The sequence below is a fragment of the Leptonychotes weddellii genome, chromosome 6, assembly GCF_054177405.1.
Source record: "Leptonychotes weddellii isolate Sample4059 chromosome 6, ASM5417740v2, whole genome shotgun sequence".
Lineage (NCBI taxonomy): Eukaryota > Metazoa > Chordata > Mammalia > Carnivora > Phocidae > Leptonychotes > Leptonychotes weddellii.
Window position 1 is genome coordinate 127,881,159 of NC_138374.1, and position 23,866 is coordinate 127,905,024.

General features: G+C 39.1%; 1 protein-coding gene and 1 pseudogene across 4 annotated transcripts in view; one reads left to right on the forward strand and one right to left on the reverse strand.

Moving 5' to 3' along the window:
* Positions 1-368: 368 nt before the first annotated feature.
* On the forward strand, positions 369-1,732 carry LOC145722094 (serpin B13 pseudogene; annotated as a pseudogene).
* A 5,846-nt stretch (positions 1,733-7,578) lies between these two features.
* The window catches only part of BPNT1 (3'(2'), 5'-bisphosphate nucleotidase 1), a 23,144-nt gene continuing 6,856 nt past the window's right edge, over positions 7,579-23,866 (reverse strand). For all 4 annotated transcript variants that reach the window (XM_006744922.3, XM_031040869.2, XM_031040870.2 and 1 more), the window contains exons 3-9: positions 20,585-20,689; positions 19,046-19,153; positions 17,901-17,949; positions 16,304-16,395; positions 11,660-11,857; positions 9,268-9,373; positions 7,579-8,225 (exon numbers count right to left, since the gene is read on the reverse strand). In XM_006744922.3, the coding sequence (XP_006744985.2) occupies positions 8,077-8,225; positions 9,268-9,373; positions 11,660-11,857; positions 16,304-16,395; positions 17,901-17,949; positions 19,046-19,153; positions 20,585-20,689 (807 nt within the window). In that variant the 3' untranslated portion in view covers positions 7,579-8,076. The remainder of the gene's footprint in view (positions 8,226-9,267; positions 9,374-11,659; positions 11,858-16,303; positions 16,396-17,900; positions 17,950-19,045; positions 19,154-20,584; positions 20,690-23,866) is intronic.

The window sequence follows — 23,866 nt, forward strand, 5'->3', positions numbered from 1 at the left end:
TGGGGGAGGGGTGGGGGGAGGGGAGTGTGTGTGTGTGTGTGTGTGCGCGCGGGCGCACGCGCGCGCTCTTCGAGTCAAGGGCCCAAGGATTGATTACAAAAACCATCTCACCTCACCACTCCACCACCACCACCAGTTGCCCCACGTCGCACTAAGTGGGGTCACTTGGTGCTATTTAACTGGAGGCTAGGGTGGTCGAAGGTGCAGAAGCGCTTCACTCACCTGATGCCTGCGGTGGGAAGTCTGGAAGCCTAGGCTCAGCTGGACCCCACTCCCTCTCCATAGTTTCTTGGGTCCGCTGCATTTAAAGCCTAAAGACTTCTTACAGGGTGTCTGGGTACCCCGAGAGTGAAGGTTCCAAAAGACCAAGATGTAAACTTCCACGTTCCTTCTGATCTAACTTTGCAAATCACACAGCATCACTTTTGCAACATTTGATTGGTGACCAGTGAGTACCACAGGGCCCACCCAGATAAAAAAAAGAGGACTGCACAAAGGCATGAATACCAGGAGGTACGGTTCACTGGGGTAAATAGTAGATTAAATTGTGTCTCCCAAGAAAAGATATGTCCAAGTCCTAGCCCTCAGTCCCTGTAAATGTGACTATTGGGAAATAGAGTTTTTGCATATGTAATGAAGTTAAGGATCTCGAGATTACATCATCCTAGGAGAGGGAAATTTGACACACTTTAATGAAGTCACAGAGACACAAAAGGAAAGGCTACAACAGGTCAGGTTGAAAGTCAAGATGTCTGCATCACCAATTTCAAAAGTTTCTTACTGAATTAAAGAAACCCACTGATGCACATGAACTGAACATCATGACCAAAAGGCTCTATGGAAAAATGATGCATCAGTTTCTTCAGGACTTGTATAACGTTAACAAACCTAACCTAGCCAGTGTGGAATCTGTTGATTATGTAAACGCTGAAGAAAGAAGAGTTAATTCCTGGGTGGAAGGGCAAACAAATGAAGAACATCAAGGATTACTTTCCAATGGCTCTGCTAGCAGCTCTGTTGTACTGGTTCCGATGAACAAGTCTATTTCAAAGGGCAGTGGGATCAGGATTTTGATAAAGAACATACTGAAGAAGGAGAATTTTGGCTGAACAAGAATATGAGCAAATCTAAGCAGATGATGAAACAAAGCAAGGTCTTTAGTTTTGCCTTCCTGAAGGATGTACAAGCCAAGATCCTGGAATACCATAAAAAGGTAAGCACGACTTCGCTGATCTAAGCAGGATTGATCATGCAGATCTCAGCAGGATTTTGCTGCTGCCAAATGAAGTAAGTGGTCCGCAGAAGCTTGAAGATAAACTCGCCACTAAAAAATTGATAACCTGGGCAACTCACAGAATATGAGCAAGAGAGATGTAGATTTGTACTTCCCGCCGTTCAAAGTGGAAGAGCTCTGATGTCAAGGCCATGCTGGGAGCCATGGGAATAGTGGATACGTTCAGTCAACAGGGCATGACCAGGAGCCAGGGGGCTAAGGTGTCTAAAATCTTACACAAGTCCCTTGTGGAGGTGACTGAGCAGGGCAGAGAGTCTGCAGCTGACACTGGCATGGAAACTTCCAACATCATTGCCAATTTATGAAAATTTCCATTGTGATCACCCTTCTGTTCTTCAATCACATTCAAACCAACAGCATCTTTTTCTTTGGCAGAGCCTCTTCTCCCTAGATGCTATCAGCCAGTCAACTACTTTCGGTAAAATCTCACAGAGTTGTTCCAGTAAATTGATTGCTAGAAATAAATAGGTTCTATTTGATTTGTTTTCCTTTCTAAACACCAGTTTATAACAGAGAATTTAATAGTTGAAATGGCATGTCTGCCTATTTCTCTCTCCACACACGCAAACCTACACTTTACCCACTAAAATTCCCTTTTAAAAAAAAATTCCCTTCAGGGGCACCTGGGCAGCTCAGTCGCTTAAGCGTCTGACTCTTTATTTTGGCTCAGGTCATGATCTCAGGATCATAAGCTCCAACTCTGCATCAGGTTCCGCATCAGGCTCCACCCTGTACATGGAGCCTCGGTAAGGTTCTCTCTCTTCCTCTCCCTCTGCCCCCCCACCCCCATGCACATTCTCTCTCTAAAAAAAATAAATAAAAATAAATCCCTTTGGACAAAACATGCAGCTTCAAGAATGGACAAAGGAATATTTCAATACTGCATCTTCTGAAGTTGAAATATCGTTTATGAACTGTTTTACATTAATGAAACCAAATTACACCTGCTCTTCAAACTTATTAACCCAGACACCTCCATTTCTTTGAATTCAGGTAATATCTGGGACTCTTATATATCTCTTTTATAAAACATATTATCAGTAAACCAATGACTTAAATTAAAAAAAGAATACTAGCACATCTTTTATCTGTTTGTGCCACTTTCCTTTTGCCTGAAATTATTTTCCCCCAGATTTTCATATGACTGACTTCTTATTCAAATTTCAGACCTGAATATACCTTCACATATTGCTTTTGCTGTCTTTAAGCTTTTAATTTTTGCTAATCTTGCATTTCTTATCTATAGCCTTTCAGACATAATATTTACAGATTGTCTTTTATAACAAACACAAAAGTGAGAAATGGAACTGTTACCTGTTTAACCTCATATTCTCCATTGATGGTTTATCTCCACTACTAAATTAGACAAAATGCTCTACTTGAAATCAGAGTAGTCTTGAATCAGCTTTTGTTACTTTTTCTGTTTTAAATTTATCCCTTTAAAATCACTTAGCAGAGAGCTTTTTTTTTTTAAAGATTTTTTTCATTCATTTATTTAACAGACAGCGAAAGAGGGAACACAAGCAGGGGGAGTAGGAGAGGGCAAAGCAGGCTCCCCGCTGAGCAGGGAGCCCGATGCGAGGCTTGATCCCAGGACCCTGGGATCATGACCTGAGCCGAAGGCAGATGCTTAACTGCTGAGCCACCCAGGTGCCCCAGCAGAGTGCTCCTTATGCTGCTGCAACTTCAGCTCCTATGTTTTGGCCCTTTTATTACATATCAGCTTTATTTATGATTATAGACTCATAATTTCATTAAACATACAACAATGAAAGAGCCTTTTATTTTTCTTGGTCACAGTATCATAAATGGCCGAGGGATAAAACTTTTTCTCAATGTGTGGAAACACTTTAGTAAAGCTAAATGAGGTAATGGTTAGAGGGGGTAGGGGAAAGAGAATTATCAAGTGCTATATGATGCCATTAAGATGAGAAAACTTGTATTATCATGCTCAGCATTATTTTATGACTATTAAGAACTCCAAGGTGAAAGTCACATTCCTCCCTGGTTGTGGGCCCTTCTACTTCATCAACTTATGCCTCATGTAATTTTTTCAGATTTGGTCACAGCTTCCACGTAGGTAGTAAGCAATGTGTTCATGCAGTGCTAATACTACAATAGTTTACACTGATTATCTGCCCTCTCCCAAACATACACCTCTTGGTCAATACGACTTTTAAGATTTCTTTGATGTTATTAAGTTTCACAAGGGTCCAACAGAGTTTCCTGCACATCAAGGATGTACAGTCACTAAATATTATGGAGTGATTGAGTCTTACATGATATATAGGGAAAAGATCACTGTTTATTTGCTGAGAAATCCTTGGGTCTCTTTTCAAAATTCTTTTCATAGTGTCTTTTACCGTATGATGCACTAGGGAATGCACAAAGAATACTGAAATCATTTATTCAACAAACAAGGGACGCCTGGGTGGCTCAGTCGGTTAAGCATCTGACTCTTGATTTTGGCTCAGGTCATGATCTCAGGGTCATGGGATCGAGCCCTGTGTCAGGCTCTGCGCTCGATGGGGAGTCTGCTTGAGATTCTCTTTCTCCTTTTGCTCATTCCCCCCTTCTCTTCCCCCCCGCTTCTAAAAAAATGAATAACCGGGCGCCTGGGTGGCTCAGATGGTTAAGCGTCTGCCTTTGGCTCGGGTCATGATCCCAGAGTCCTGGGATCGAGCCCCGCATCGGGCTCCCTGCTCAGCGGGAAGCCTGCTTCTCCCTCTGCCTCTGCCTCTCTCTCTCTCTCTCTGACTCTCATGAATAAATAAATAAAACATTAAAAAAAATAAAAATAAAAAAATGAATAACCAAATAACCTGTTTTTGAACAACTTCAGTGACGAGGAACTTAATACCACCCAAGACCGCCCCCTCTGTTTCTAAACACCTATTACTATTAGATGCACCTGAATCTGCTTTTCTGTTCATCTGTCCACTATCCTCAGAGGCTCTGCAGAACAGCTCTGGGATCCTCCACATGACAACTTTTCATACATTGAAGGCTGTCATGATATCTCCCATGTCTTTGTTCTCTAGGCCGGATGTCTCCAGTCCTTTCAATAATCCTTCAAATGATAGTTTTAATCGATCCCAGCTGCCCTCTTCAAAACATGCTCCAGTTACTCAATGTGCCTTTTAAAATGTGATCCTCAGAACTGTACAAAATGTTCTGGGTGTGGTGTGATCAGGGCAGAGTGCAGGCAGAAGCACTGTCTCTTTTATTTTGCCCATCACAATGCTACTAAAGTATACCACATTAACTCTTTACAGTCACATTAAAATGTTGAATCCTATTAAGACTGTAACAATTCCAAGATAGAGAGCTCAGAAATAAACCTATACTTATAATTATGGTCAATTAATCTACGAGAAAGAAGGCAAGAATATACAATCCTTGTATATGCAAGAATATACAAGTCTTTTTAATAAATGGTGTTGGGAAAACTGGACAGCTACATGTAAAAGAATGAAATTGGACCCCTTTCTCACACCATATACAAAAATAAACTCAAAATGGATTAAACCTAAATGTAAGACCTGAAACCATAAAAATCCTAGAAGAGAACACAGGCAATAATTTCTCTAACATTAGCTGTAACCACATTTTTCTAGATATGTCTCCTGAGGCAAGGGAAATAAAAAATAAACTATTGGGACTACATCAAAATATAAAGTTTTTCTGCACAGCAAAAGAAAAAATCAACAAAACAAAAGGCAAATGAATAAATGAAAGTTTGCACAAAGTACAAAGGTAACTCAGACAATGGAAAATGATTATCCATGGTGAGTTGGGGAGAGAGGAGAAAATAGTAAAGGATGGCATATGTAGGGGATGGAAAAAAAGTTCAAAGGGAGAACATGAGCTAAAGCCTGGAGTCATGAAGCTGTGTGTATTTAGAAAACTTGCCAGTTCATTACTGTCAGAATGTAAAATATTTTGCAATGAGAGATTACAAGGCTAGAATGTAGGCAGACACTAAATTATAAAGAGTTCTGAGGAGTCAGATTTATCCTGTGATAGGAAATCAGTGAAGACTTTTAAGTGAGGCTGAGGGAGATTATTAGGATTGCATTTACAAGGACCACTGCAATATGGCAGATGGATTGGGGTGTGCAGAAATGGTGGCAGAGAGACCAGTTAATATGTGATTACAACAGGGGTGCCTGGGTGGCTCAGTCAGTTAAGCGTCTGCCTTCGGCTCAGGTCATGATCCCAGGGTGCTGGGATCGAGTCCCGCATCGGGCTCCCTGCTCCACGGAAAGCCTGCTTCTCCTTCTCCTACTCCCCCTGCTTGTGTTCCCTCTCTCGCTGTGTCTCTGTCAAATAAATAAACAAAATCTTTAAAAAAAAAAAAAAAGATGTGATTACAACAGTCTATATGAGAGAAAAGATGAAGGCCTAAACTAAGGCAGTGAAAATCAGAATTGAGAACAGAGCTTCTCCCTCTCCCTCTGCCCCTCCCTCTGCTCATGCTCTCTCAAATAAAATCTTAAAAAAATAAAGGAGATCCTCCTCCAGCCCCCCCTCCTGCCCCTGTTGCTTTCTAGCTAATCTTCCTAATTGATTTCCCCTGCAGCTTTACCAGAAGCTAAATAATTTCATTTACTTGTTCCTTATCTGATTTGCTTCATAAGAATATGAGCTCAACAGAAGAACAGACTTACGCCAGTGTTACGTCCACCACCAAACGTTTAGCACCTAGAGCAGTGACTAACAAATAGCACATGCTCAAAACATTGTTGAAAGAGTGAATGGAAGCCACAGTGAGAGAAAGCATGGTATTTGGGGGGGAACTTTAAAGGGTTGAGCATGGCTGGCTGGATATAAGTTTGTGATCAGAGTTGAGGCTGGAGAAGGAAAAAGCCATGACATTAGAGGGTCACATGCTGTGACAAGAAATTTGTATTTTATCCTGAAGGCAATAGGAAGCCCTGAAAGATTTTAAGAGAGTGGCACTACTAGATTCGATTTTGTGGAAAATCATCCTGGAGGATACGATAAGTGGAAGGGAGAGGAGTTACAGTGCAGGCAGGCAGATTAGTCAGGAAGGCACCACAGTGATGTATGGAAGAAATAAAGGAATATGAGGGTGTAAATTAACGTATAGGCAATGTGAATGAAGAGAGAATATCGACTTCCAAATATACCTCTTGGATAACTCATTTTTAAATAGGAAACTGTAGAAAATGCCTTCAAAGTTATTCTCACATTGCACTTGGGTTTTTTTTTTCTTAATTAGGTTTAGTCTCCTCTTTATAGATAGGGAATTCTGTTCAGAGGGAAGTAAATGGATTTAGGAAGTGATTTCCACATATGGCCAGTTATTAGGATCACTTTGAGGATTTGTAAAATAATTTAAGGAGGGATGGAAAAGAATGAAGAGCTTGGTAGATATAATAATTCACAGACACCTGTGAGACATTCAAAGCAGGCTCTTGGGCATGGCAACCTAGAATCTGAGAAGTTTTTTGTTTTGTTTTCTTTAAAGTAAGCTCTACACCCAAGGTTGGCCTTGAACTCACAACTCCAAGATGAAGAGTCACACACTTTATTGACTGAGCCAGCCAGGCACCCCTGTGAGGTCTAAACTAGATAAAGATTTTGGAATAAGGGCAAACAGAAGCCATATGCGTGGATTAGATCATCTACTGAGAAAGTAAAGGGAACCTAGAGCAGAATCTTGGTGAATGTTGACATTTAAGGGAAGGGAGAAACCAAGAAAGAAGACCAAGTAGGAGTGGCTAGAAGAGGGAAGAAGAAAATCACTGAGAAGAGAGTCCCAAGAGACTGGAATCATCAAAGGTATCAAAGCCACAAAGACCTCTTCAGGCTAGGTTACGGATGTTCTGAAGATATTACCTAAACTTCAATGATTATCAAACTCCCTGGAGTAGCCTTCTTAAAATATACAGCATCAAAATTTCTGGGATGAGCCTATGAGTCTGTATTTCTGAAAAGCCTCCTGGGTGATTCTGATATGTAGTTGGGTTTGAGAACCATCAATTTAGATGACTTGCCTAATCCAGTAACAGAGAAATTTATTTAAAAGCACTGGAAAGATACCCAAAAAAGAAAAATCTAGGCAGAATGTCAGAATACTTTTGATAGCTTATGTTATAATCTCTCCTTGGAAAGAACTAAGGTAAGTCCCTAACTTGCCACAGTTACGCATTTTAGAATGACGCCACCATAAGAATAAAGTAATGTCCATAGTAGAGAATATGTCATTTTCAAATACTACTTAAAAATGTTAAAAGGTGGTAAAGAACATAAAGAGCTAGAATTAAATAATTTATTACAAAGAAGCTTTTCCCATAAATCTGTTTCATCAACATACATGACACTTCAGGATATTCATAACTGGAGTAAGGAAAACTTAAAATTATTGTGAAAAACAAGAATGAGATTCAGGTAACAACTTGTGATTCTGTGCCCTAAAGAAACCTCGTTCACAATAACAGGAATGTTGATTAAACAACTGACCAAAATAGCAAGTTGAAACTAAACCTTCCTTTCATTCCTCCAAATACAAGGAGGAAAAGAACTGTAACACGCTTACTTTACAAATCCTTCCGATCTCACAATTGGCCTGGGTGATTAATCAATCAAGAAAGTCTTTAATTGCTTTTTCTACTCCTAAGTAACTAAATATAAATCACTGATCAACAATGAATAAAGTAAAAGTGGAATTCTAATAATTCCATCCAATTCATTTTAACATATATTATTCTGAGAATCAAGTGTCCTTCTCCTCGCTAAGTAAATGAGATTTTCCTCTAAGGCACAAGTGCATTTTTCACAGATTCTGGAACTCGACTTGCATAGTAGTCGTAATTGCGCAGCGTGGCAAGGACGCCTGCAGAGTTCATGTGCTTCACCTCCTTGTTATACTGAAGGGCATTTCCATGGATATCAGTTAGCTTGCCTACAGAAGAAACATCAATACAACATTAGCAGCTCGCCAGATGGTTATGTTTCTAGTTATTTTTAAATGCCTCTTACTTCCCCATGCTATAATATAAATTAATTCTGGCTAAGATAGGAAAAATAATGAGCGACTGTAAAGGTTTAAGTTTTAATTCCCTTGAACTTAAACTATAGAACAATTTTGACTAACAAAGAGAAAATTATTTTTTCTCCCTGATTAAAATTAATTTCATTTGGCATTTTTAATTCATATTTCTTGGCATCAATTAATTTCCCTTTTCCTGAGGTGATTACTTTTCCTGTTGGTTCTACTCCATCACTACCATTCCCATTTTCAAAAGTGTTTTCTTCATTCTACCACTGAATATTAACACTTTATTTAGTAAGAGTTTAAGTGAAATATGCTCATCAAATATAATTGTGTTACATTACAGTTTCATTTAGCATCCTAATGAAATGGGATTGTGATGAATTTAACTCTCTTGTCATGTAATATGCTGATGAGATATGATATGGATAATATATTAGGAGAAAGGGTAGAACAAAAATCAAGTGCTTTAAGAGAAGTAAACTGTTGTCTTATGGAACTTGAAAAATCATCTTACTATGCATATATTCGTAATATTTTTTCAGTCAGATTAAAAAAAATTCTAACTCCATGATCTTAAGCACTAGTACTGAAACATTTACCAGTATTGGCTTAAATGAAACTAAGTGAGGTGAAGACAATGGTGATGAACATTTTACTTTTCAAGGAAAAAAAAAAAACCCTAGAAGCATTAAAGCCACAAATCAATAAGGGTTTAATTAAACCAACTATATGTAGCTTGAAATCCAAAAGATAAATAACTAAAGAAAATGAATTTGCCGAAAAATCGACGTTCTCACTTCTGAAATGCAGGGGTTGGACCAGCTAATCTCTAGGATTCCTTCGAACTTTTATATCCTCAGAACCTAGGTAAAGTAATACTGAAAGATTCTGTCGTAGCATAATATAAAAACTATAACACCTGTAATTCCCCAAAATAAAAGGGACTGACCTCCCACAGCATGTAAAATGACTTCTGGAGCACAAGTATCCCACTTCTTACATCCAGGACTCGCAAATACATACGCAGAGGCTTTGCCTTCAATCAGCTGAATAATCTGTAGGGTTGGAGATAATAATTATCCCCAGGCCATGAAAAGATTGAAGAATAAGAGAAATCACTTGTTTCTATCAAGTATATTTCATCCATTCCTCTGTCAGACTCAACTTAGGTGAAGGCTTTTAGCAGGTTGAAAGGACAAGAGTATTATGGAGAAATATACAGAATACTATAGAATATAGAATCATATAGTGACCTGAGAGGGGGGGGGAAGTGGTTAAATAAGCCACAAGGAGGAGATCGGAATAGTCTTCATAGTCCTACTTAGATAAAGTTTTCTTTTTATTATGTTGGTTTTTTTCTTACTGTAAAAGCAATATATGGTATATTGTAGAAAAATTGAAGATTTTTAATCTTGTAGATTATATAAAGGATAGAGGAACATCAAGTAGTGCACTAATGTATAAACTGCAGTAAGTCCTAACACATATATAATGTTGACTAGGCTAACAAGTAGTTTCTTAAGTCTTTGGAGTCCTACTACATATTATTCTTTCTACTACTAAAATATTAATTTTTAAATTGTCATCTTAATAACTCCTATAATTCTCAAACAAAACTGAGGTCACTGATAGAAACTGCATGACTCTAAAAAGTAACCTGCTATCAGGCTTTCATGAGTCATTTACTTATTTTTTGGTTATACTCTGAAATAATCAGTACTGTAAAATTCAGACTTCAAATATTCAGATGAAGAGAGCAGACTGAAAGGAGGAGGAAAATCTCAGTGAATGCAATGTAACCAATTACTCTTTTTAGTACTCTTCAGAAACACCATCAAACGATTAAAACTTGCTGTAGACTTTTATATAAAAGGTTTTTCTTTCATTTAACAAATGTGTGTCAAGTCTTACTATGTACCAAGAACTATTTCGGGTATATTTTCTTAAGGGAAGAAGGGCTGTAGCCTTCATTAGACTCTTCAAGAAGTCCTCAACATAAAAAAAGTTAGTAACTGCCCAACAAGGTCTTTTTATAGGACAAAAGGTGGGGGATGTGTAGGATGGGGACTTTTTTCCTAAGGAGAATGGTGTCCCTTGGGAATAAAAGACATAATGGGATTTTTGCAGTTATAAAAGTAAGGGCTAAGAGAAATCACGCCTGTCACTATTTATATTTAGTGAATACCAAGAATACATTTTTTACTTTGAAATGTTTTTGATTCCCCCCTGCAAAATATTGTTATTTTTAAACTCCCATTTTCATCCTCTTACCAGTAAATGCTTTTGGAAAATTTAAAAATAGTTGATTATTGCTTCCAAAGGGTAGGTGAAGAAAAATGAATTCCACTCAGTTCAGTAAGTATTTACTATTTGCCTTCCCCAGGCCGGGCATACAAGTGTGAAATGCACGTGCATCGGGGACTACAGCTGATCCAGTATCACCAGGGTGTGAGTTGAGGGATGGCATGAGATAAGGCTGGGGTGTGTTGAAGAGCCAAAATATAGGGGAATTTACACCCATTCTCACAGGCTTTGATTTTGAATTGTTGTGCAGGGAGTTATCCAAGGATTTGGGGCAAGGAAGTGATATACAGTAAGTTTTGCATTTTTAACTGCTTTATGAGGACTGGGACTGAACAGACAGACCACTTGGAAGCTACTGGAAAGTCTGGGTGAGGGATGATGAATTGAAACCTATTAGGGTGGGGGCAGTTGAGATGGACAAGAGGAGACATCAGGAAGGAATTAAGAAGATACAGATAGGATATGAGGAAGGAAGGAGTCTAGGGGGACTTTCAGGAGTCTGGCGGGAGTAATTAGGAAAATGGTAGTGCCATTAAGCAGATAGGAAATAGGAGGAATGCGTGTAGGGGCAGGAAGAAAAAAGGAAGAGATCCAATTGGGCATGCTGAATTTGAGAGATCAGAAATATGTCATCATTATGATATCCAGGGGGCAATCAGATGAGAAGAGATCAGGGCTAGGGATGCAGATCCAACTGTGTTCCGTTTCACAATTTTCTCAGGAGGATGGAAGCCTAGGTGAAAGAATGGGGGAAGTATCCAGGAAGGGGAGGCAGGCCCATCCTTAGGGTCCGCAGAAGAAAGGTCTAGGAAGTAACCCAAGAGGGTCCTCGAGAATACGAGGCCTGGCAAGAGGCACAAGATCTTCTCCTAATGACTTCTATTAGCACAGAACTCTCTCAGATAAAAAGACTTGAACCATACATTTTTAAAAAATTCAAATGTTGCTGAAATGTGCTTTCAATGGTCAATTACAACCTCTAATTCCTTCTCCCCAGCTCTTATTTCACATTTCGGGAAATGCAGATGTGTTCATACCTTATTTCCTGCTCCTCCCACTCGCAGCACATCATCGGGGTTCATGGCCGTGACACAGTCAGTCACCAACTTGTTGTTATGGGAGCGGGTCGTTGTGATGATGTGTTTCCCAGCAGGCACCTCTTTCAGCTGAAACCCAAAGGCACCTAAACCTAAAACTCCCCAAATCGTCCTCCCCAACACAGCATCTGGTCCTGCCTATGTAAGTGAGTGAAACAACAGCAAAGTTTGTAAGCATCTGGAGAAAAATGTCAGCCATACATAGAATATCGCTTTAGGTTAGCACCATGATTTTTTTTTTTTAAATAAAAATATGACAATGTAATGTAATAAAGAACAAGAACAATATCATCCACCACGAAATTTTCCTGAGATAATCAACTGAGTATTCTCTTGTTGTTTGGGTTAATAACTGGGTTTGAGAGCTACTGAAGGGAACTTATGGTTATTCCTTAAAGTCCTCAGGAAAGGAAACATCATATACTGATTCCCGTCTCTCTCTGAATCAGCCACTGATCTCATTATTGTTTTTGAAAACAGCTGTATGCAAAAGGTACCGAAGTCTCCAGGAAATGAAACACCATGTATTGATTACTACTTTTCACTATCCAAGGAACAAGGATCTTGTTACTATGGGAACAGATAATGGCAATAATGTATTTTGCTGCCATAGAGACGGCAACTGAATAGGGTGATACTGAAGAGTAGCCATGGATAACGGGGTCAGGGTGAAAGATTTTACTAACAATTGTGGTGGTAAAAGGGCAATGACAATGCAACCTTAGCATCTGTATTTTCCTTTGCAGTGTTCAAAGAATTTTCCAAAACGTTGTTATAACTCTACAGTTCATATAGAAAAACATAACCTGATGCATAAAATGATTAACACAGAGTCATCTAAACACCATTATATTAATATAGTAAACATATATTGTAGACATACAGACATATATTTTACTGAATACTAAGCAAGTACCAGGCATCATACTAAGTGCCTTACATGTATTATCTCATTTAATCCCCAAATAACTCCATGAAGTACGTATTATCATCCTTGTTTTCCAGATGAGAAAAATGAGATTTGGAGTCATTGAAGTAATCTGCCCAAGGACTCCAGGAAGATCATAACCAAACTCAGGCTCATCTGTATTCAAAGCCAATATTCTTCATGACTAAACTATACTGCCCCATTTTCCTTGTTAAAATGCTTTCAAACAGGGGCGCCTGGGTGTGAAATGCACGTGCATCGGGGACTACAGCTGATCCAGTATCACCAGGGTGTGAGTTGCTTTCAAACCTGAGCCGTAGGTCATGATCCCAGGGTGCTGGCATCGAGTCCCACATTGGGCTCCCTGCTCAGTGGAGAGTCTGCTTCTCCCACTGCTCCTCCTTCCCACTTTTGTGCATTCACTCTCACATGCTCTCTCTCGTAAAAATAAATAAATAAAATATTTTAAAAAATAAAACGCTTTCAAACACATCATCTTATTTGCCCACTAACAGTACCCTAGCTGCTGCAGCAATGAAATATGCTTATGTTGCAGGACTCTGACATAGGGAGGGTGTTTATTACGGAGTACCCTTAGGAGGGAGGGAAGCACGAGTGGGCAGAGGGAGACACAGAGCTTCATGCAGATCCACCAACAGTCTCAGCTGGCCCAATGGGGAGCTCTGAAGCTAGAATGGCCCTTCAGGGTTATAAAAATCAGAAGAAAATACCAGGCACTTATACTCATGCAATAACCAGTCACTGGAAATGGACTGCCTTGAGAAAGGGCACACCACGGGGCCTTGCAGCTCTTTACAGGTGAGGCAATCCTTGAAGAGGCGGACAGCTGAAGGCTGTCTGCTCACAGCTCGCCCTGCAATGGGGCAACAGAGGAACCAAAGAACAAGCACTGGGCGTTCAACATATGTTCATGTGCTTCCTGTGTTCACCATCAAGTCTACACTACAGGAGAGTCTTAGAACCTGAAAAGTACAGACAGGCTCTGGTGACCATCGGGCTTTCTCTTGATTGCTGAGATACAGGTCATGCTTTCAAGGAACCTATTTATTAATTCAGCTCTCCAATTATTCTGAAAAGGAAGGGAAAGCATACTAAAGAGTGGACACAGGTATTCTGGTTCCTAAGATGTCATAGTCCCTCCGTAAATGAGTGTGTAGACAAAGAAGATGTGACCAGGGGATTTGGCACCATAGTGAGGGAAATGCAACCCCATAAGGCCGCCAGCCAGCCTTCTGCTGTGCTCCTCATCTCTCTGTCTCTCTCCTTCAGAGCACCACACCAACTTTCTCGGGGGTGATAAACGCTAACACTGTCATCTTATTTCATAATGGTTAATTACAATTCATATTGGTTAAGAAGCTATCTCCGACATATCGACAGATTAGGTTTCCTTGCACTAAGCCACACTGTTTCTTTTAAGTGCCTACCAGCTTCAATATCTGTTAGAATACTAACATTTGAATTGTTAGAAGTCTTTCATCTGGCTCAAGAAAGCACTATAGAGTATTTGCTAAGGGCCTGGACCTCGGTTTCTTTCTTTCTTCTTTTTTTTTTTTTAAGATTTTATTTATTCATTTATTCAGAAAGAGAGAAAGCAAGCAAGTGCGGGGGAGCGGCAGAGGGAGAGGGAGAGAAAGAATCCCAAGCAGACTCTGCACTGAGTGCGGAGCCCGACTTGGGGCTCAATCTCAGGACCCCGAGATCATGACCTGAGCTGAAATCAAGAGTCAGACACTTAATCCACTGAGCCACCCAGGCACCCTGGACCTGGGTTTCAATCTCCAGATCTGTCAATGATAAACTGAGTGGTCTGGCGGCAAGTTACTTGCCTCCGTTTCCTCTTCTTTAAAACAGGAACAAAGTTTCCTTAAAGGACTGTGGTGTGTATTAAATGAGATAATGCATGTGAATCCCTTGAGTCTGGCAGCACACAGTAGCTCATGACAAATTGTAGCTATTATTATCATACTGATGATTACTTAAAATTGAATCTCCAGCCTTGAATATCATCAACAGAACTGGGCAACTTTTCCACTTGTCGCAACAAATTTTAAGGCATAAAAGAGTAGAGGACGAGAGGAAAAAGAGAGTGCAGAGGAACTGTGGTCAAGGGAGAGGCAGCAATGGGAGAAGCAAACAGGAGGAAGTGAGCTGGGACATGGGATGGACAATGGCCACCCAGGGTACCACAAGTCACCTGCCTCTTTTCTACCTACTAGTGGGGCCAAAACCCTAGCTATTTTTCTCATCTTTGCTTCATTCCTGTGTTCCCTTAACTTCTGCTTTTCATTGTTCTGTGGAAAATGAATACGATGTTTCTAATCTCAGAAAGAAGTGATGGAAAGTATTAATAACCCCTAAGCACTGTGATCTGATGAAAAGTGCCATGCATTACAACATTATCTATGAACTAAATGCCCCTCTTTTAAGTAATAGTATTAACTTACTTTAAAGTTTACATAAAAACCACAAACTTGTGTCTGCATATAATGCTATATAAATGTTAAAGTCATATTAAAAGAATTCACGACACTTAAGCAATTCAATATGGGAGACCTTCCTAATAATGCACTATTTTTGCTAAATGATTTCAAGAAGCACAGGATTATAAATAAAAAGTTATAATCATACACATGAAAAACAAATTTATCTTAGAAGCAGAGATTAAGGGCGCCTGGGTGGCTCGGTCACTGGGCATCTGCCTTTGGCTCGGGTCATGATCCCAGGGTCCTGGGATCGAGCCCCGCATGGGGCTCCCTGCTCGGCGGGAAGCCTGCTTTTCCCTCTCTCACTCCCCCTGCTTGTGTTCCCTCTCTTGCTCTCTTTCTGTCGGATAAATAAATAAATAAAATCTTTAAAAAAAAAAAAAAAGCAGAGATTAATCCTGCTCTTAACTCAAATTAGAAATTCAGTAGTAATAGTCCCCACTCTGGTTACTTTGATTCTCCAAAGTTCTATCAAGATCACACTAATGTAAATACTTCAAAAATTTTACTGCAACAATTTCCTTTAACATTTAATGTGATTTCATGGTATATTTCTGCTTTGGAATTACATTAGTCTCTTGCTTCTAAGGAAGACAGTTTGTTTGGAGTATAATAGAAAGTCAGAGCAGATTAGAGAGACAAAATAATTAGAACTGAGTGCAAGAGCATATCCAGTTCTGTTATCAATGCTGACTGCAATTTAGGCGCTATGTAGTATTACCTGGAAGACAACATGGCTAGCATCTTTTCTTGGTTGAAATGGTTCATTTCTTCAATATGCTTCAAGAACCACCTGCAAATCAGGTGTCTCAATGACCAAGCTAATCAAGAACCATGTCAGTAATTCCCAAACTTCTGCATTTGAATCATGAGGCATACATAAAATATATATACATATATATACACACATAATACATACGGTGTGTCTGGGTACACACAGATACATACATATACATTCCTGGTATCAATGCCCTGAGAGGTTCTGATTCAACAGGTCTGGGGTACGATCTGGGAAGCTGTATTTTGTAGACCTCCCCAATAATTGTACGGGCAATGAAGTGTAAACCACTGGGTTAGATAACATCAGGAATCATATAACACTCTACTTACTTATCTAATGAAATATTTTTGTATCATTTATAGTAATACCTGGTAGTTGTAATATGGCTGGTTAATAACTCCTGCTATGGCTTTTCCTTCATAAGCAATTCCAATAAGGACTGTCACATTGTCAAGAAGACCTGTGAAGAAGAAATGAGTATCAAGAAGATCAATGATATAACTTGCTCGTATTATGACTTATCATCGGCACATCAATTGCTCCAAGCTATTTTTGGAATAAAGGTAAGAAATCTGTAATGATTCATCCACGATCAGTCCTACTTCTGACAAAATGCATAAATTATAAGAGATGGCTGGCCAGAGACAGAAGTAGGATCTTTGGCCACTTAACTGAATCGACAGACACGGGCTCATTAGTACAGTCTGTACACCAATTGAATAAGCCAGCCATAACTCTGCAGCCATTGCTAGATTCCTGGGCCCCTCTGCCACCTTCCATGTCACTGCTGCCTGCTGGATCACTCTCTACTCCAGGATTATTGTCTAGACCTGCACTGCAAGGTGATACGGATTATCAAGCAGCATCGGACTTAACTGGCATAATTTTTTTTAAAGTAGGCTCCACACCCAACATGGGGCTCAAACTCACGACCCTGAGATTGAGAGTTGCATGCTCTACTGAGCCAACCAGGCGCCCCTTAACTGGCATAATGTTAGTATTGATTCTCAGGGTCCTTCCCAGAGCCAGCGAATCAAAATCTCTGGAGGTGGGGGTCAAGATCTAAACAATCTATCTGGGTGTTCTTATACATACTAGGCTGTCTAGAGCTTCCCTATTTCTTAATGGATTATAGTGATATTTTACTGCATACACATACATATACATACACGTGCATACATACTGTGTGACTGACTCATTACAGATATGTCTCACCCAAGTAGAGTTTTTTCTAATGATTACGAGAAATCTTGTTTTTAAGTCATGAAGCTGAGAACCAATATAAGAAAACCTATGTAGATCTTGGTTTCAAAAATAAAACTCTAAGCTTATACATGCTCTGCTCCTAAAACCTAAAACTCTGGCTCTGAGCCTGGTCTTTTTACTTTAATGCTGCCAATTTTATTTTAATGTGTTGCTTTCTAATTTTTCTCATCTTAGGCAATTTCAGAAAGGAGAAATATGGTACCGTGTTCCCAAACTCATCTTTAAAGGTGAAGCTGTGAGTGAGAAAGCAGCTCACAGATGGCGAGGGTGGGGGCGCGGGGAAGGGGGAGCGGGGGAGGGAGGGAGCGGGGGAGGGGGTGGACCTGGCAGGGGAGGGCATGGTAGTAGAGCACAGCTGGGCTCTTCCTTGTTCTCTCCCCCAGTAGAGCTGGGGGTTCAGTGTAGTCCCTTTGGTAACCCTGGCGTTGTGTTAGTTATTCCCACCTGCAGGACATTAGAATCACGGCAATGGTAGAGGGTCACAGGGTGGTATTTGAAGGGACTGAATTTTCTCCCTCTCTGTCTTGACAATCGCTGATATATAATAATAGCGAGGATGAGCACAAATACAGCTTCAGGGCATAAACATAAAATATGATACTGGGTTGTCATGCAGCAGATGAAATATTAAGTGTTTCCAACTAAATATCATATACTAGACCTATTGCTATCAAAAACAAATACCAAAGAGATACCAACCTTCAGTATATTCCTTGGTACCATCCAGAGGATCAACCCAGACCACAAGCTAAAAAAAGGGAAATATCCAAATTAAGCATACGACATTTAAAAAATAGGTTTAAGTAGATTAAAAACACCTTTTTTTCATTTTTGAAGTTATATTTTGAATTGCTTAAGCTAATATCAGTTTTGTGATAGTAAAAAACCTTACTGTTTCATAATCATGGGAAAAGTCCATTTAAATTAGAGAAAAGTCTGATCTAAGAATTTCAAATAGGAAATGCTTCACTCATCCATTTACTGTCACCTGAACACTAAACACAATGTTATGAACACACTGAGGTCTAGGTGGTGGTACAGGGAAAACTTTAAAGTGGCACCAAAAATGTTTTAAACAGTGTGTGGCTGCTACTCACTCTGACATATAAATGCTGATTTAAAAAAAAATAATGACGGTCTAATTTTAACTTAAGGACACCGTTTATATCCAGCCAAGAAAAATGAACGGTTTATAAATTGACAGTAGACAGAAAAAGAAATCCCTTCTACTTAGGACTTCAACATGATTCAGGATATGCAGACCCACCAGAATTACAGTGCTAGGCATGAATCTGTGAATGAGGCTCACTTCTCCCAGAAGACACCATATCTCACTGTCCTTGTGTCCTCCCTCCCTCAGAGCAAAGCGCCTTACTCAAAGTAGGTACTGATGAATGTGTGTTAAATCAATCAAACCTCAACAACTAAAGAATTAGGATAGTTATCTGAAGCTACAGATTTAAACGTTATAAAGTAAGCGAGGTGAGTTTTATAGCCTTCCAAACATAAGGCAGCGACCTATCTCACCGCCTTCCAGCCTCAATTACCAACGAAAAGTTTTACTACCAAACCTACTAACAAATTAGATGTTCTCCCTAGAAGTATTTTTAGTAATAGTTTTAGAGTAGAGAAGAAACCGATAGGATGAGGAACAGAACCCTAAATTAACAGGTCACAAATTCCCATATGGTCGCCTGACACTTCTGTGCTGGCCCTGAAAGATTTCAAGTTCCTAGGGGCCACTATTTTATGTCTACCAGCTTTTCAACCTTACAGGCAAATTTTATTTACTAGCGCACAAACATGAAGGCTAACAAAGACTTAAGTAATCATATGGCTCATACGTCCTCTTCTTTAATAGCACTGTACTGGGATGGGCACGTCTGCTGCAGTATCTCCTCCCACTGACCATCTTCAATGAGCTCTTGGTCCACTTCTTCAAAAGGCAGATCCTAAAGCAAATAACGCTGATGGTTACTGAAGTTGTTTGGCATTCACAGAGCACCCTTTGTCTTAGTAACAGAAGAAATGCAACATCAGAGTTCACTAGGCTTTCCTGTTTCCCATTTATGTTAAGAGCTTAACCTGAGTCAAAAAATAAAGCACACTGACTAAAATTGCAAAAATGACCACATATGGTCCATCAAAGTTGACTACAAAAAAAATTCCATCTTCATTATCCTGAACAGTTTTTCTAAAAAAATCTTAAGTGTTATAAACTTATTTAAATAAGTGGCTCTGCAGATGTCCATCGCCAGATGAATGGATAAAAAAGATGTAGTATATACATATAATGGAATATTACTCAGTCATCAAAAAGAATGAAATCTCCCCATTTGTAATGATGTGGATGGAACTAGAGGGTATTATGCAAAGCAAAATAAGTCAATCAGAGAAAGACACTTATCATATGATCTCACTGATATGTGGAATTTAAGAAACAAAGCAGGATAATAGGGGAAGGGAGCGAAAAATAAAACAAGATGAAATGATAGAGGGAGACAAACCATAAGAGACTCTTAATCATAGGAAACAACCTGAGGGTTGCTGGAGGGGAGGGAGTGGGGGGATGGGGTAACTGGGTGATGGACATTACAGAGGGCATGTCATGTAATGAACACAGGTTATTAATAAGACTGATGAATTACTGAACTCTACCTCTGAAATTAATAATATATTATATGTTAATTGAATTTAAATTAAAAAATAATCAAAAACAAAAACAAACAAACAAAAATTAAAAGAGTTCTGATTTCACTCTAGTTTCCATAGGGAACACTTAAATGGCTTTAAATGCCTAACCCGCCCTCAACAGGATTTGGTGTGTAATAATTCAAAATGAATTAATCATTAAAAACCTATCTGTAAGCATAAGATTCCTGCCCCTTATTATCCTAAGCCCTTAATAAACACACTCTCAAAAATAAAAATAAATAAATAAATAAATAAGTGGTTCTGACATGAGATACTTCTCTCTCAATTACATGAGATGTGACTTCCTTCACTTTCAGTGTTATAGTCTTTGGACAAGTGTGCAAGGAAGCCTAATTAAAAAAAAAAAAAAAAACCAGAAACAACAAAATCCATTTTATTCCAAAGTTCTAGAACTCTGCCCATCTCATAGTTTGCATGCTGATTATTACAACAGGAACCCTATGTTCTGTGGTCAAGAATTGAGACATCTGCCTAGAAATGGACTAAAATATTTTATAATCAGACATTTCCTTCAAGTCCAAGGAATAGGCTAATTATTTTGGTGTTAAAACACCAGATGTAACACTTGAGATAGTAACAGTAGTATGGAAGTCATTAAAGTGGCAATTATAAATCCATATGGTAAACAGCTCCCATTAAAAAAATAGTGCATCCCTGACAAGTCTTACCTCTTCCCCTATGATTGTGAGCTTGGGGAATTTCCGTGCCAATGAAGAGCATATGCTCATTTGTGCCAATCGGTCAGCTTTGGTCTGCAGGTCTGTTGCACAGGTCTGCAACAAAGAATGTAAATTTTAGCAGAACTAATCTGAAATCAGTTGTTCTCTGATTCCTAATGCATGAGTGTCTTTGTCATTTAAGTTGCACTGTCTGTTTTTAGATTCCTGGAACTTAACACCAAATGAGTCAACTAGTTTCCTGGCTTGGTTTATCTCATGGGATTTATAGTGGTTAAAGTTTGGAAAGGAGCTTTTAGATTATTAGAACACTTTCTCCCCCATTTGAGAAATCCCCTTCATAAGATCTCTAGATCAATCTTTTGCTTAAAAAGATGAAGAGATAGGAAATTCATAACTTTTCAAGGCAATCAAAGCTAAAAACTATTTTTAATTGTTTGAAAGGTATTCCCAATTTGGGTCCTTCTATAACTTCTACTCACTAGTCTTCTACTAACCTACTTAACATATACTTTCCTAATAATTCAACAGGTCCTCAGGATGATAGAAAGAATTCCTATTTCTAAAATATAAAAACTATGAAAATGAACAGCAATAACATTTGATATATAGCATTCTCACTCAATCCCTACGTCAGATAGTCATTCCAGTAAAAGACAGTGGAAAATCTTGCAAATGACAGCCACAACCTCTTTTGTTAGTCTGCTTTCACAGAATTATGACATGCTGCAATTTATATATGCCTGGTTAGGTAGAGTTACAGAATGTATTATTTTTAACAGTAAAAATTTTATAATACTTTTTAATGAAACAAGGAACGATCATGAAAATCAAAGACTTTTATGTTACACTGAAGTCTGCTGGTTACCTACATGCAAAGTACTAGTCTGCTGGAATTTAGGGCCACAAAGACAGAGATTTTTGTTTTATTTCCTAAAGAATTGTGTCTGGCACACCATAGGTACTCTAGAAATACCTGCTAAAACTTCTTAAAAGAATTGTTAAATTTGAAGATGACTTCTGTATCAATCAAGTCTAGAGACTACTCTCTACAGAAAAGCAGACACTTTGACAGCCATTAAGTATATGAGGAAAGCTATCCCAATTCTTTTCTTGTCCAGGATAATATTTCCTGCTCTTTCTACTGACATAGAGCCAGACTGAAACTGAATCATCTGAATCCTTTGTGTGACAAATTTAATTCTGCCCTGCCTCTTTTAAAATGAGGTGTCAACAAAGTGCCTGACCAATAGAGAGGACAGGGAGATTGTTACCTTTTTTATATCTATTAGCTAGAAGTGCCTGATACAGAGGACAGGGTGATCATTACCTTTTTTATAATCTATTACCTAGAAGTGCCTGACCATACAGAGGACAGGGAGATCTTTACCTTTTTCATTATCTATTACCTAGAAGTGCCTGACCATACAGAGGACCGGGAGATCTTTACCTTTTTCATTATCTATTACCTAGAAGTGCCTGGCCATACAGAGGACCGGGAGATCTTTACCTTTTTCATTATCTATTACCTAGAAGTGCCTGACCATAAAGAGGACCGGGAGATCGTTACCTTTTTCATTATCTATTACCTAGAAGTGCTTGATCATACAGAGGACAGGGAGATCATTACCTTTTTCATTATCTATTACCTAGAAGTGCCTGATCATACAGAGGACCGGGAGATCGTTACCTTTTTCATTATCTATTACCTAGAAGTGCCTGACCATACAGAGGACAGGGAGATCGTTACCTTTTTTATCATCTATTACCTAGAAGTACGTGACAGGTACAGAGGACAGGGAGATTATTGCCAGTACAAAGGACAGGGAGATTATTACTACAAGTGTCTGACCAATACAGAGGACAGGGAGATTATTACTGTTTTTCCATTACTCCTTAGCTATAGGCTCCTGTTGGAGCACTCTGTCAGCTTCAGAAGGGTATTGATAAATTAATAGATTGACCAGTTCCTTCTTCTGGGTCCAATTACAAGAGTTGATGACCAGCTATCCTCCAAGCCAGGGAAAGCCAAATCCTAGAGTCCCACTGCTTAAAGCAGTTCATCTCAAAAATGGTGCATAAGAGGGGCGCCTGGGTGGCTCAGTCGTTAAGCGTCTGCCTTAGGCTCAGGTCATGATCCCAGGGTCCTGGGATGGAGCCCCACATCGGGCTCCTTGCCCCGTGGGAAGCCTGCTTCTCCCTCTCCCACTCCCCCTGCTTGTGTTCCCTCTCTCGCTGTGTCTCTGTCAAATAAATAAATAAATAAATCTTTAAAAAAAAAAAGGCCATAAGATTAGTAGCCTTCTGAAAGTCGCTGAATTACATTGTTGGTTTATCACTGAGCACGTACGTTGTCAACTAAAACCTCTTTTTTAAACAAATATAAATCGGATTTACTTCTTATAACTTGAACACAAATATTTTGGGAACTTATAATTATTCCTGATATAATATCCTGTTGGATTTGGCCCTCTTTTCTTAGTGTTTGTAACTCTTTGAGTACTTTTTCTGTGATCCAATATATTAACTACTGTTTCCAGCTTCATTTTATTGATAAATTTGATAACTATGATCTCTATATCCTCCTGTTCCACAACATTTTTGAGAAGATACATTCAATGAATTTTTAAAACTGTATTTAAGTTAAAGGTTAAAGAGAAAAGGACAGAGTTGGAAGCAGAGTCCTATGATCTGTCACCAATGATCTTTTCTTGGTTGATGTGAATCGTGAATTAAAATGTTTGGGTAACATTGTTCATCCACTTATGAATATACCTAACAGTGGTTCAAGATGGGGGATGGGAGATGTCATGTCCATATTTATCAATAGCTTGAATTTTTTTTGACAATGAAAAATGAAAATTTTTTTTCTGAAATCAAGATATATTGTATCTACTTCCTATACTATTAAGCCCATAAATCTATCAAAATTAGAAATGAGTTTTACTTAACTTGTTCTTGTGATTTTCATTCTATTTTTTTTAAGTTTTATTTATTTCAATAATGTCTACACCCAGTGTGGGGCTTGAACTCATGACCCTGAGACCAAGAGTCGGTGCTCTTCTGAGTCAGCCAGGCACACCCCCTGATTTTTATTCTTTTTTTTCTAGTTGGGGGAGGCGGGGGTAGGGGCAAAGGGAGAGGGAGAGAATCAGAAGCAGGCTCCACATCCAGCACAGAGCCTGATGCGGGACTCAATCTCACAACCCTGAGGTCATGATCTGAGCTGAAATCAAGAGTCGGATGCTTAACTGACTAAACCACCCAGGCACC